This window comes from Talpa occidentalis, unplaced genomic scaffold (genome assembly GCF_014898055.3).
Source record: "Talpa occidentalis isolate TD23 unplaced genomic scaffold, MPIMG_talOcc4v2.1 talOcc4.6, whole genome shotgun sequence".
In the NCBI taxonomy this organism is placed as follows: Eukaryota; Metazoa; Chordata; class Mammalia; order Eulipotyphla; family Talpidae; genus Talpa; species Talpa occidentalis.
The window spans coordinates 107,275,190-107,288,060 of NW_023604972.1; the positions used below are offsets into that span (position 1 = coordinate 107,275,190).

Here is a 12,871-nt window from a genome sequence, read left to right on the forward strand (position 1 = left end):
TCTCACCCTCCCGCGCTTCTGACTATACCCAGTGCATGTATAAACAAAACAAACAAACAAACAAACAAATAAATAAAACATGCCTCTATAAAAAAAAAAAAAGTTTAAAAAAAAAAATAGCAAGTGCTATGTTTTTGTATCCTAGATAAATATTTTTTGTTACAAAGTAAGAAGTGGTAGAGATAGAGCAGTTTCTTAGATTATGCTGTGCTGTGTACTTTCTAGGAGTGGACTGTGGCATTTGCATTTTAACAAGTATCTGGGTTATTTTTATGCATAATAACTATTGATTTATAACCTAGATTTATAGTAAATAATTATAAAATATCCTGCAGGCATAGTATACATTTTTGGTAATGAGAAAATAGGGCAAGTAGCAAAAACAGGTATAATAAAATGTAAGGATTGTGTCTGTTGACCCACAAGGTTATAAAAAAGCAATTAAAACACAGTTTCTGACCTTCTGTTAGTACTATTGATATTAAGAATGCCACACCATGTATCCTCTTATGTTACATCTTGAAAGAAAGTAAAGCTCTTGGATTCTACAGGAACCATTAGTGATACTTTCAATTGATGGGAAGGAAAAATTTGGAACTGAGCCTGGTGTTCAAGCCTATACTTTAGAGAAAGGACTGTACCTTAGTGATTAAAGGAACTGACCTTAGAGACAGGATTCCTGGTTAATTGTATAATTTTGGCCAGTAATATGACCTCTGGAGCCTCATTCCCTCAGCTATAGAACACAGATAGTAATTATACTTGCTTTATAAAGTTATGATGAGGATTAATTTAGATGTATGAAGTACTAGAACAATGCTTGACACATTTTATATACTATTTAAATGTTAGCTATTATTACTATTATTTTGAAAAATCAATCTTTATGATACATCCATATTACTTCATATACATCCCTATGACTTAAATTCAGAAAGTGGAGAATGAATCTTATCACCCTAACACTACTCTCATAAATATTTCTTTCTAGTAATTTTTCTAAATTTTTTTTTCTTAGTTGAAATCATTGTGTATTTGTGATTTTTTTTTATGTTGCCTTTTTTAAAATCATATATAGTAATTGACTTAATCTTTCCTTACTGTTGGACAATTGACTTATCATTTGTCTCTAATAAAATAGTGTGTCAGTAAAAATTTGGTGTCTTAAATATCTTTAAATAGGACTGCTCCTCAGAGATGAAGATTGTTACCCTTTGTGATTTTTTTAAAGATTTATTTATTTATTCATTCATTCATTCATTCATTCATTCATTTTTATTTATTTATTTATTTTTAAGAGATTGAATGATTATTTATTTATTTATTTATTTATGCAAGCACTGGGTCCAGTCAGATGCGCGGGAGGGTGAGAAAATTCACCAGAGCCAGAGGGGGGAACAGAACAGGCAGACTGACGAAATACACTGCTGAGGGGAGCAGCGGGCAAGGCAGGAGAGGCCTGCACACCATGTGGGACCCTCGCCAGTGGCCAGGGATTGAACCGGCATTGCAGAGGCTGCGAGCAGCGTCGCAGCCCAGCACTCAACCGCTGTGCCACCAGGAGAGGTCCACCTTTTGTGATTTAATATTTGTGACTAAGTTGCCCTTCTGTTGTGTGGTAACAATTGCTAATGAGATTGCCAATAGAAATACATGTTCCTACCACATACCTCATACCAATTACTTTGCAGTTTAATTGGAGTGGAATGTTAATCTTATTTAAAATCCTAAGAATGGTTGATGATGTCATATCTTAATGTATCTTTAATATAGCTGGAGGTATAAGGAAGTGCTACCTTTGATGAATACAAAGCTCCATACTATAAATGGGCCGAAATAATCCCTTCTTCCTGTTTGAGAGGGACCTGGTGCTCTGTGCCTCCACTGCACAGAAATTTTTTTAACAACATTCTATGCTGCCTCTTGTCTTTAGTTTGCATTTGTTGTTTCTTCTTCTGGAAGAACACTCTTGCCTCCCCACTTTTGATTGACTGCCTTTTATTCTTCAGATCCAGAAAGCCTTCCTTCATCCCAAAACAGATTAGATTCCCTCCTTACGTGTCTTAATAGCATTCTCTGCTTTTCTACTTTTAACATACTAAAGGGACTGTTTCACTTATATCCTCATATTAGATATACCATCAGTGAATTTAGAGAAGGCATATGTATAATTTCTGTAACCTTAGCACTCAGTAAGCACACAAAAGTGTATTGAATAAATTTTTGTCTGTAATGAAGTGAATTTCCAATCTCACTATAAAAAGTTCTAGGAAAAGAGAATTCAAGGGGCCTCCCCGGTGGCGCAGCGGTTGAGCGCTGGGTTGCGAAGCTGCCCGCAGCCTCTGCAGTGCTGGTTCGATTCTCGGCTGCTCCCCGGCCACTGGAGGAGGGTCCCACATGGCGTGCAGACCTCTCCTGCCGCCCGCTGCTCCCCTCAGCAGTGTACCTCAGTCTGCCTGTTCTGCTCCCCGCTCTGGCTCTGGTGAATTCTCTCACCCTCCCGCGCTTCTGACTGTACCCAGTTCTTGTATAAATAAATAAATACATCTAAAAAAATAAAAAATATAAACTATTAAAAAAAAGAGAATTCAAAATGAATTATGTTTCCCTTCATTTGAAATATTCTTAAAATGGGGATATACAAAGTGTATAGAAAATAATTGGTTTTATTTAGAGCTGTAATAGGGCCAATATATGATGAAAGTGACGTGTTACTTCCTCTACTCAACTATTTTATCTCCCTTGCTGCTGCTGCTGCTGCTACTGCTGCCTTTCTAATCCCTGCTAATTCATATTTTGAGAGTTCACATTGAAAGTGTTCTGTTCTTACAAAAAATTTTGACCCTGACGACAACTGGGTCTTATTTCCTTATGCTTCAGTGAGAATCATTTTCTTATTTTAATTCCTTTTTCATTTTTTCAGTTCTCAAAATATAGCAGAAATGCTGACTGCAGGCTTATTTCATGCTGTAAATTTAGCATAATGTGTTATCTTGGTGATTTGTTAAATCTTATAGTGTATTTCCATATGTTCTAATCCCAGGGTTCCTAGGTTAAGCCATTAGTTCGATCAAATATAGGAGCTATATTTGGTCATTGTCACTTTTCCCCACATATGTGAATTTTGAAGATTCATAGTATTTATGCATAATAAAAGGGACCATTTTTCTAAGCTACATACTGAGGAAATTATATTAAAAGTATTTTCCTCTTCCTTCTTCTCTTCTCCCCTCCTCTCCTCTCCTTCTAATACTCCCTGCCCATCCACATCTTAAACCTAAGCTCTTTAACCATAGGAAAATTTTAAATATAACTTGAAACATTCATGTTTCTAAAAAGATATCACTGTGCCAAAAGTATTTCTTTGAAACTAAAGGAGAGGGCATTGAATTGCAAGGCAATTGGTAAAAAGGAGAAAGACCATATAATTAAGATATTTGTCATGTGCTATTCTCCACTCTTGCCTTCCCCCCCTAATAAAATAAAGGAGAAGAAAAGGGATATTAGAGAAAGGAATGCTTTTGGACCAGAGGGGATGCAATTCAACTGTATGTATTTTGCCAACCCTCCAGAGCAAACTACACAGGAAATTTTGTAACTTTGTTGGGGTTAAAAAAAAACATGTTTTTTGTTTCTGTGTTTTAATGTTTCTTTACAAAACAGTAGTTAATTTTCAAAACTCATTGAGAAATGGTTTTTTAAAGTCATTATTAGATTACTTCATCTGGGTTTCTGCCATGTAAGATTGCAGTCACTCATTCTTTTTTACAACTCAATGGACTGTGGAAATTTTGAATTGTTAATCTGTTAATGATTATAAGAAATTAAAAACATATGAGGGTAGCCTCATCCACATTTGAGCAACATGCAAGATGTAGTTTACCTCTCTTTTATGCAAAGCCGTTGTTTTTTGATACCTGTGGTTTTAAGGTCCTCCAGTCGGGATCATTCAGAAGACCTGAAAGAAACGAGTATGTTGATTCTCTAAATGATAGATAATTCTCCTCTCTATGTTGGCTGCACTGCCCCCTTACTGTCATCAGATGATAGTAATAATTTCAAGTAAACTCCTACCCAGCTGCACTCCTTTTCTCTGCCATCTGGACTTAGCTAGATTTACAACCTGACAAGTTGCTTATCAGCCAAGTCACTCTGTATTTCAATATTGTCTATATCCATTGAGTGGAAAATTGCCTTACTTAGCATTTCTTGTTATTTGGCATTTGATTTTCTTTGGTCCTTCTTCCCATGGCCCTTTCTAGATCAAAGCCCTGTTTAAAGACCTGGAGAGGGCCCTCATCTCCCTCCCTCCCCCCACCCCATGGCTCAGTGGGTTGAAAGCAGTGCTATGAAGCTGTCCGAAGCTTCTGCAGCACGGGTTCAATTCCCAGCCGGCCAGGGAGATTCCCACAAGGCGCAATAGACCTCTCCTGTCGTGCCCGCTGCTCCCCTCAGCAGTCTATTTTGGTCATCTGCCTGTTCTGCTCCTCACTCTGTCTCTGGTGAATCCTCTCACCCTCCCGCGCCTCTGGCCTGTACTCCAGCTCTTGTATAAAAATAAATAAATCTTTAAAAAAAAAAAGGGGTGGGGGCCTCCCCAGTGGTGCACTGGGCTGCGAAGTTGCCCGCAGCCTCTGCAGCGCTGCTTCAATCCCCGGCCACCAGAGGAGGGTCCCACATGGCGCGTAGACCTCTCTGCCGCCTGCTGCTCCCCTCAGCAGTGTATTTTGGTCCATCTGCCTCTGTTCCCCGATCTGGCTCTGGTGAATTCTCTCACCCTCCGGCGCTTCTGACTGGACCCAGTGCTTGTACAAATAAATAAATTAATTAAAAAAAAAAAAAGACTTGGAGAGCGTTGCATCTTTTGCGTTAGCTAGTGATAAAGTTAATTTAATTAGTGACTGGTTTGTTTAAAATGACTCCATCTTGAACAGCTATTGTTGCCATCACAATACTTAAAACTATATCCTGCTCTAGGAAAAGAAATAAACCCTATTAAAATAATTTATCTTTCCCATCTGCTGCTATATCAGCAGATGAAAAGTCTGATTAGCTGATATTTTTATTAAGACATGTTCAGAATGTCTTTTTCATCTTAGTCTTTTGCAATTTCACCTTTTTTCATCTTTCATTTTTTGCTTATTCACCTTTTGCAGTTTCGGTAGATTTGGAGTAACCAGGGTATTAAAAGAATCTGATACACTTAATTAAATTTATGCTTCTAAAGTTGACAAACCCTAAAATTTCAGGCACTAACAGATTTAAAGCTGTTTCTAAAGCATCTTACCTGGGAAAACCATGACTACAGAATTATAATAATAAAATTTTAAAACTGGGCCTCCCCCGTGGCACAGCGGTTGAGCACTGGGTTGCGAAGCTGCCCGCGGCCTCTGCAGCGCGGGTTCGATCCCTGGCTGCTCCCCAGCCACCGGAGGAGGGTCCCACATGGCGCGCAGACCTCTCCTGCCGCCCGCTGCTCCCCTCAGCAGTGTACTTCGTTCCTTCTGCCTGCTCTGCTCCCCGCTCTGGCTCTGGTGAATTCTCTCACTCTCCCGTGCTTCTGAAGAGTGAACACTGTATGAAGACAGTGGAAAGTGGTGGTGGGGGGGGTTTGAAATCTGATAGGTGAAAAAAGCAAAATAAATACGAATGTATGGAGAACCACTGTATGAAATACCACATCAGTAAAAAGGTGTACAGGAAAAGTGTTGGCAGGAAATGTACCCATAATGCTAATTGAATTTAGATTGTTTTTCTTATCTCTAGTCTTCTTTCACTTACAATTTTTAAAAATGAGTATTCTTCACTTTATAATGGGGAAAAAAACTTACATCATTAATATCTACAAACCTTATTTAGATGATTTCAAACCATTTACCATAACGTAGTTATTTTTTTCCTCTATTCATTAACTCTTCACCTATATTAGTACTGCTAGGAACTTTGTTCTAGAACGGGACTGCGGTTTTAGCAGTGAACAAAATCATAAGCATGTGGAGTTTATATTTTTATAAATAGTAAGCATTAAGGTGCTTGGAAACATTCCTTTAACTGTTTGATTAAAGTCATGTTATATTAAACTCATGTCCTTATTGCCAACTTAGAGGACATTTCTTGATTAGTAATATTAAAATTTTTTTAAATTTCTACATATATTTTATAGTCAGCTTTTGACATAATGTATTTCTATGGTTATGTACTTTGTAGCTCCATACTAATTCTACAACAATTGAAATCATTCTGTGTACATTTTAATAATTCTCTTAGCATTTATATTTGTAGCCGTAAGAGTCCAAAATGTACTTTTATTATTCTATTTCTTTTCTTTTTTCTTTTTTTAAAGATTTATTTATTTATGTATACAAGAACTGGGGTACAGGCCAGAGGTGTAGAGGATGAGAGGATTCACCAGAAACAGAGTAGGGAACAGAACAGGCAGACTGACTGAAATACACTGCTGAGGGGAGCAGCGGGTGAATTGGGAGAGGTCTGCTGTGCCATGTGGGTATATCCCTGATTGAGCTTGTGCTGCAGTGGCTGCGGATCGCTTAATAGGTTGCATCTTAACCCTGTGTGCCACTAGGGAGACCCTCTATTTGTTTCTTATGCCTAAAGAGACCTTAATCCTTCCCTAATGTTTATTTTGTTAGCCTTGAATTATGTGACTTTCTAAATGAGAATTAGGTGACTTTCTAAATGGCTTTTTCTTTTGTAACATAACAAAAGAGATATGAATGGAACACACTTTATATAGTTCTCGCGTTACCTTTCCAAGCTGCTTCACCCTACGCACACTTGCCTTTTCTCCCTGCTTCTCTCCTCTAGCCACAGTGAACTTGGGAGCCAACTTAGTGGACCCACACCATGTATATTTTCTCTTTGGACCTTGAATAATTAGGGTTCTTCTTCACCTGGCTAACACCAATATTCCTGAAGTCTCACCTTGGATGTCATTCCTTTATAGGAATCTCCTCTAACTTCCCCTAGGGGATAAAGCTTTTCTTCTATGTGCATCCACAGAATGGAATAATTTTCTTTTTTCATCAGTAACATTTACATGATATTGGAATGTGTACATATTGAGATATGTAACCATGGTTGCCTGGTTTTACATTAAGCTATAAGGTCCACGAAGGAAGAGATATGTCTTTTGTTCACCATTATATAAATAATTGATATTTAATGATTAGATGCAAATAGACTAGATTAAATAGAATGTTTAATTATAAAAATGGAACATTAATTTTGAAACAAAGTGTAATTTAATTTTTTTTCTCTCCTGCTCTCATATTTTGGTCTGTATTAGGTGTCATCAATCTTACAGAAGAAGTGCAGTGGATCAAAGTCAATATACACATGAGTGGTTATTATATTGTACACTATGCAGATGATGACTGGGAAGCACTAATCAAACAGTTGAATGTAAATCCTCATGTCCTGAGTGACAAAGACCGAGCCAACCTCATCAACAACATCTTTGAACTTGCAGGGTAGAGTATGCTTGGTTTGGGTTTTGTTTTTTTTTTTTTTTTTTTTTTTTAAGATTTATTTATTTATACATACAAGAACTGGGTACAGTCAGAAGCGTGGGAGGGTGAATTCACCAGAGTCAGAGCAGGGAGCAGAGCAGGCAGAAGGACCGAAGTACACTGCTGAAGGGAGCAGCGGGCGGCAGGAGAGGTCTGCGGGCCATGTGGGACCCTCCGCCGGTGGCTGGGGAGCAGCCGGGGATCGAACCAGCGCTGCAGAGGCTGCAGGCAGCTTCGCAACCCAGAGCTCAACCGCTGCACCATGGGGGAGGCCCTTGGTTTGGGTTTAAAACACATTTTTTAAAAGTATGGTTAAGGAAAAGAACTTTTAAAAGAAGTTCAAAAGAATTACATATATTGCTTGCTAGGTACAGTTCATTTTGGAGGACTGGGAAAAGATAAAACATCTTCTTTGTCTTCAGGTACCTTATAGTCCTACAAACATACTGAGTAATTAATGACAAAATTTAGGTTCTCTCTCAAGACCAAATACCAACAAGCAGGAAATACATACTTTGATGAATAAATTGATGTAAGAGTTCAGGCTTTGTTTTATTTCATGAGAGAATTCTTTTCAAGTAGTGGTTTGAGCATTAAACTTAGTGATTATACAAGTCAGGTTTCAGGAACATCTCAAATAGTTGGAGCCCCCTTGTTTGTGTACTGCTGGCCTCCCTAATTACCCTGTGCATTACAGAACCCTAAAGCCAAGAATGGTAGTGACCATGAGAGCAGATATTCTCTGAATAGGAAGATTACCACTTTAGATTGTTAATGGGCCTAGATACACAAGGAACAGTCAAAAGTGTTTCTTCTGACTGCTCTTGGCCTTCCTATTTTGGTTCATTTTTTTATGAAATGACATTATATCATTATTATGACTTTTATAAAATGGTTACTTTTTAAAGTGGACTCACCTCAATGTCACAGTAGACCTTGCCTTAACAAGTTTAACACTTTCTAATATAAACCACAAATAAAATCTTTTCTGTTTCAAATCCTCTTTATGCCACCTGCTGTCACTTGGTAAATATAAGTAATAATAAATAAAATAGTACTCTATCATTACTCACCTAAGATTGTAATATGTGTCCTGAGTCAATAGCAATTTATATGTGACGTGGAATTAAAACTGAGCTATTATTTGTTTTTTTTTTCTGAAATGTGTCTGTAGCCTTGGGTTACACATATGAACTTGTTATGTCTAACTTTACAGAATGCCACTATGTAAGCTTAAATTTGAGATCTTGAATACTCGTCATCTAGCTATAAAGTTTGTTTCTCAGCATGCATAGAGTTTCTCTGTCTCAGCATACATATTTTCTCTGTTCTTTTACCCTCCAGCCTAGGCAAGGTACCTCTTCGGAGAGCCTTTGATTTGATTGATTATCTTGGAAAAGAGAACTGTACTGCACCCATCACTGAAGCCCTGTTCCAAACGGGCCTCATCTATAACCTCCTTGAAAAACTGGGACACATGGATCTGACTTCAAGATTGGTGGTAAGTCTATGTTTTTGCCAACTTACTTTTGTGCTTGTCTTTGAGAGTCACAGTTCCATTGGGTAGTAATAGACTGAAAAAGCAGCCAGTAAGTTCTATTTTCTTCACCTTCATAGTTGAGAAATTTTTACTTTGCCATTGCTTACCATAAAGAATTGATAAAGGCTAAGCATAACATGATCTTTTTGTATATCAAAATATAGACTCCATGATATACAAAAAGACAATTTCTCTATTCAAATCATGGCTTATTTTTATATAATAAATGCTTGAAATAGACTTTTTTCTAAAGTACTGCTCCCTATTAATGTTCTAGTGATCATTATAAAAATGACAGTTATATTTGTGTTGAGAATATTCTTTTTTAGGAGTGCCTTTTTTTTTTTATTAATGCCTGTTGTGTGCATGATGATACTAGTGAATGTTTGTTCACAGAGTACTTAACGAGAGTTAGTACTAGAGGTTGTTTTGCCTTTCATAAAACCAATAACCTGATCTTATTTAGACACATTCAGTCGTATTGAATTGATAACTGAGTCTGTAAGGCTTGGAGGAAGTAAGGAATTCCTTGTTTCATCTAAATCTCTGAATTAGTATATTCTGACATCAGAGTCTGCTTTATAAATTAGTTAGGTATTTCAGAGACCTAGTCAAAGGCAGCTAGGAAAAGGAAGAAAGTATTGAATCAGGAATTAGAATAAGTCATTTAGGGTTTTGGTGTGCTCCTTGATAAAAAGGAAGAGCTTAGATTACATTTTTTCCTTTTTTGATCAGGAGATACATTAATTTGGTAGATAGTGCACAAAATTTTTCTAAACTACATTTCTTCTGTTCTTTTGCTCCAGTCTTTTGAGTGTTTCAACCCACCAATGATTTATTTAGTTTATATTTTATTCAGGCAACATTGGTTTACAGTGCTGTATATGAATTACAGGTAAAGGGTCACACCCTTCAAGTGTATGTGTTTTTTTTTTTTTTTTTTTAAAGATTTATTTATTTATTTATGCCTATAAAAACTGGGGTAAAAGCCAGAAGTGCAGGGGGTGAGAGGATTCACGAGAGACAGAGTGGGGAACAGAACAGGCAAACTGACTGAAATACACTGCTGAAGGGAACAGTGGGCAAGACAGGAGAGGTCTGCTGTGCCATGCAGGTAGCCCCCCGGGCCAGGGATCCAACTCGTGCTGCAGAGACTGTGGATAGCTTCACATTGCAGTGCTTAACCCCTTTTGCCACCAGGGAGGCTGTCAAGTGTATGTTAACACATCACACCCACCACCAACATAACCACCATAATGATTGTTCCTCTCCCCCACTCTCCTCTTCCTTCTCCCCCTGTAGCCACAGTTCTACAGATTTCTGGGGCTTGTTGGTTTGGTTTTGTCTGTCCTTTGTTTTTATTCTTTATATTCCACATATAAGTGACACCATCTGGTATTTGTCTTTCTCCATCTGACTTATTTCACTTAGCATTATCCCCTCCAGTTTCATCCATATTAATGCTGATGGCAAATACTTGTCTTTTTTAATAGCTGAGTTATGTATATACACCACATTCCCTAACCCATTCATCTGTCTTTGGCACTTAGGTTGTTTCCATAACTTGGCTATTGTAAATAATGCTATAATGAACATAGGAGTGCATACACCTCCTTGAATTAGTGATTTTGCATTCTTTGAATTACTGGTTTATATGGTCTATTTATCTTTAATATTTTGAGAAATATTCATACTATTTTACATAGGGGCTAAACCAGTCTATATTCCCACCAACTGGGTATGAAGATTCCCTTTTCTCTAAATGCTCCCCCAAATTTGTTGTTTCTGGCCTTTTTCATCTGGACCATTCTTACAGGTGTGAGGTGGTATCTCTTTGTAATTTTTGATTTGCACTTCCTTAATGATTATTGTTGATAAGTATTTTTTCAGGTGCCTGTTTGCTGTTTGTCTTCTTTGACGAATTTCCTAGTTAGCTCTTCTGCCCATATTTTGATTAGTTTCTTTTGTTTCCTCTTGGTCGAATTGTATCAGTTCTTTTTACATCTTAGATATCAGCCTCTGGTCAGATGTATGGAGTGCAAACATTTTCTCCCATGCAGTGGGGTATCTTTTTGTGTTAGTGATAGATAGTTTATTTAGCTGTACAGAAACTTTCGAGTTTGATATAGTGTTTACGTGTCCTCTGTGGTTTCCAGTCTTTCAGCTGTGTCTTTTGAGTTAATTGTTATGTGTGGTGTGATCATGGTCTAGCTTCATTCTTTCCCATGTGGCTGTCCAGTTTTCCCAACACCATTTTTTCCATTTAAGTTTTTCTTCATGGCAATTTTGAATATTGTATCTGATAGGAAGAAAAGATCATTCATGTCTTTGTGATTGGATTTTGGAGATTTATTCTCTCTTTGAGTTAAAATATCCCCTTGAGAACTCAAGGTGCTATGTATTGTATTTTTCAGTCTCCCCATTTTGTAGCTTTCTGGGTTGCCAATTTCTTCAAGTTTCCTGAGGTTGCAGAGCTTCCACTTTTTCAGCAGGTGGCACTGTATGTCAGAAAAAAACTGATCTGCAGCTGCTGATTCCAGAATAGGGTAGGCCTTGAAGGAGTTCAGTCACTGTACTAGAGTGACTAGTATTTTTGGTACTGGTGGAAGACCTCCTCTCTGTGTTTCTAGACTTGTCTTTTTGAGGTATTGCTCTGTCATGCTTCGCAGGATCAGTTTGATTCCTAAATGGGTGGTGGAGGAAGACTGCCATTCTGTTCCCCGTCCTCTTCACTGGAGACCTGGCCCACCTGGAAATCCCAGCCCTGCTGCACATATCTGCTCAGTTAAGAAGGGTGTTTCTCCATACTGATCAGCATGCCCTGCCCCAGGGCCACTGGCCAAACATAGGATCACAACTCTGAGATATTCATGGCACATTCCCAGCTTGGCTACAGTCTCTAGGCACCTGTCTTCATCCACTCAGTTGTATGGAGTTGAATTTCTTTAGTGTCCTTTCTATCACAGTCAGTGTTAGTTTCCATTCAAGAGGTGCTTAGTTTTCATCCCAAGTCACAGGGCCCTCTGAGTCCAGTACCACTCTGAACTATTTTCAGATTGTCCTCATGGCAGCAAAGACAGATACCTTCTCTGGTGCCATCTTTCTCCTCTCATTTTTTTTAACAACCTCCTTTCTGCTTCTCTTACTGTCCTACTGCTCATCCCCTGTGATAAGTTTTCTCATCTTGCACTATTGTCAGTAGGGGGCACATGGTGCTTAAAAGTACCCTCCCCCACAAATTTCTCATCTGTTCTGAGGAGAGCTGCCCCCATCCCTACCAGCAGGTGAGATGGTTATGGTAAGTAGATGGTTTCTTAGGTTTCTTCTAATTGTTCAGATTTTTATAATTCTTCTATTTTATAAGACTTTCAACTACCATCCTTAACAGAAACAAGCACCTGAAATATACCTGGCTGGCCCATAGTGATACTCAGTAAAAGCTGAATGAATAAAGGTGTGAAACACACCAGAAACAAGTGGATTTTAGTGCTTATTTTATTCTACATCCAGTGCTTACTGCTTAATGTAAATCACTTTGATTAATCCCACAAAATGCCAAATAGCTATTTCTAGTCTCATTAGATAAATGAGGGTACTTAATAACTTTACCAAAGTCACTTACCTAGTAAACTCTAAAGCTGAGATTCAAGCCCAGATAAGTTTCACTGCAATGCTGTCCTACTCGTTGTGTTATGTTGCTGTATTTTAAATTAATTTGTGTTCTAGCATTGTCATCTTTCACAAGATACCTTTTTGGTGGAAAGATCAAAGCTATTTTTGTTATTTTTTAACTGGGATTTTA

At 37.9% G+C, this 12,871-nt stretch overlaps 1 protein-coding gene across 1 annotated transcript in view; it reads left to right on the forward strand.

The window, feature by feature from the left end:
• LNPEP (leucyl and cystinyl aminopeptidase) overlaps nt 1-12,871 on the forward strand; it is a 96,196-nt gene that overhangs the window by 62,792 nt on the left and 20,533 nt on the right. Inside the window, exons 11-12 of the mRNA XM_037529358.2 lie at nt 7,307-7,490; nt 8,874-9,030. Of these exons, the coding sequence (XP_037385255.1) occupies nt 7,307-7,490; nt 8,874-9,030 (341 nt within the window). The remainder of the gene's footprint in view (nt 1-7,306; nt 7,491-8,873; nt 9,031-12,871) is intronic.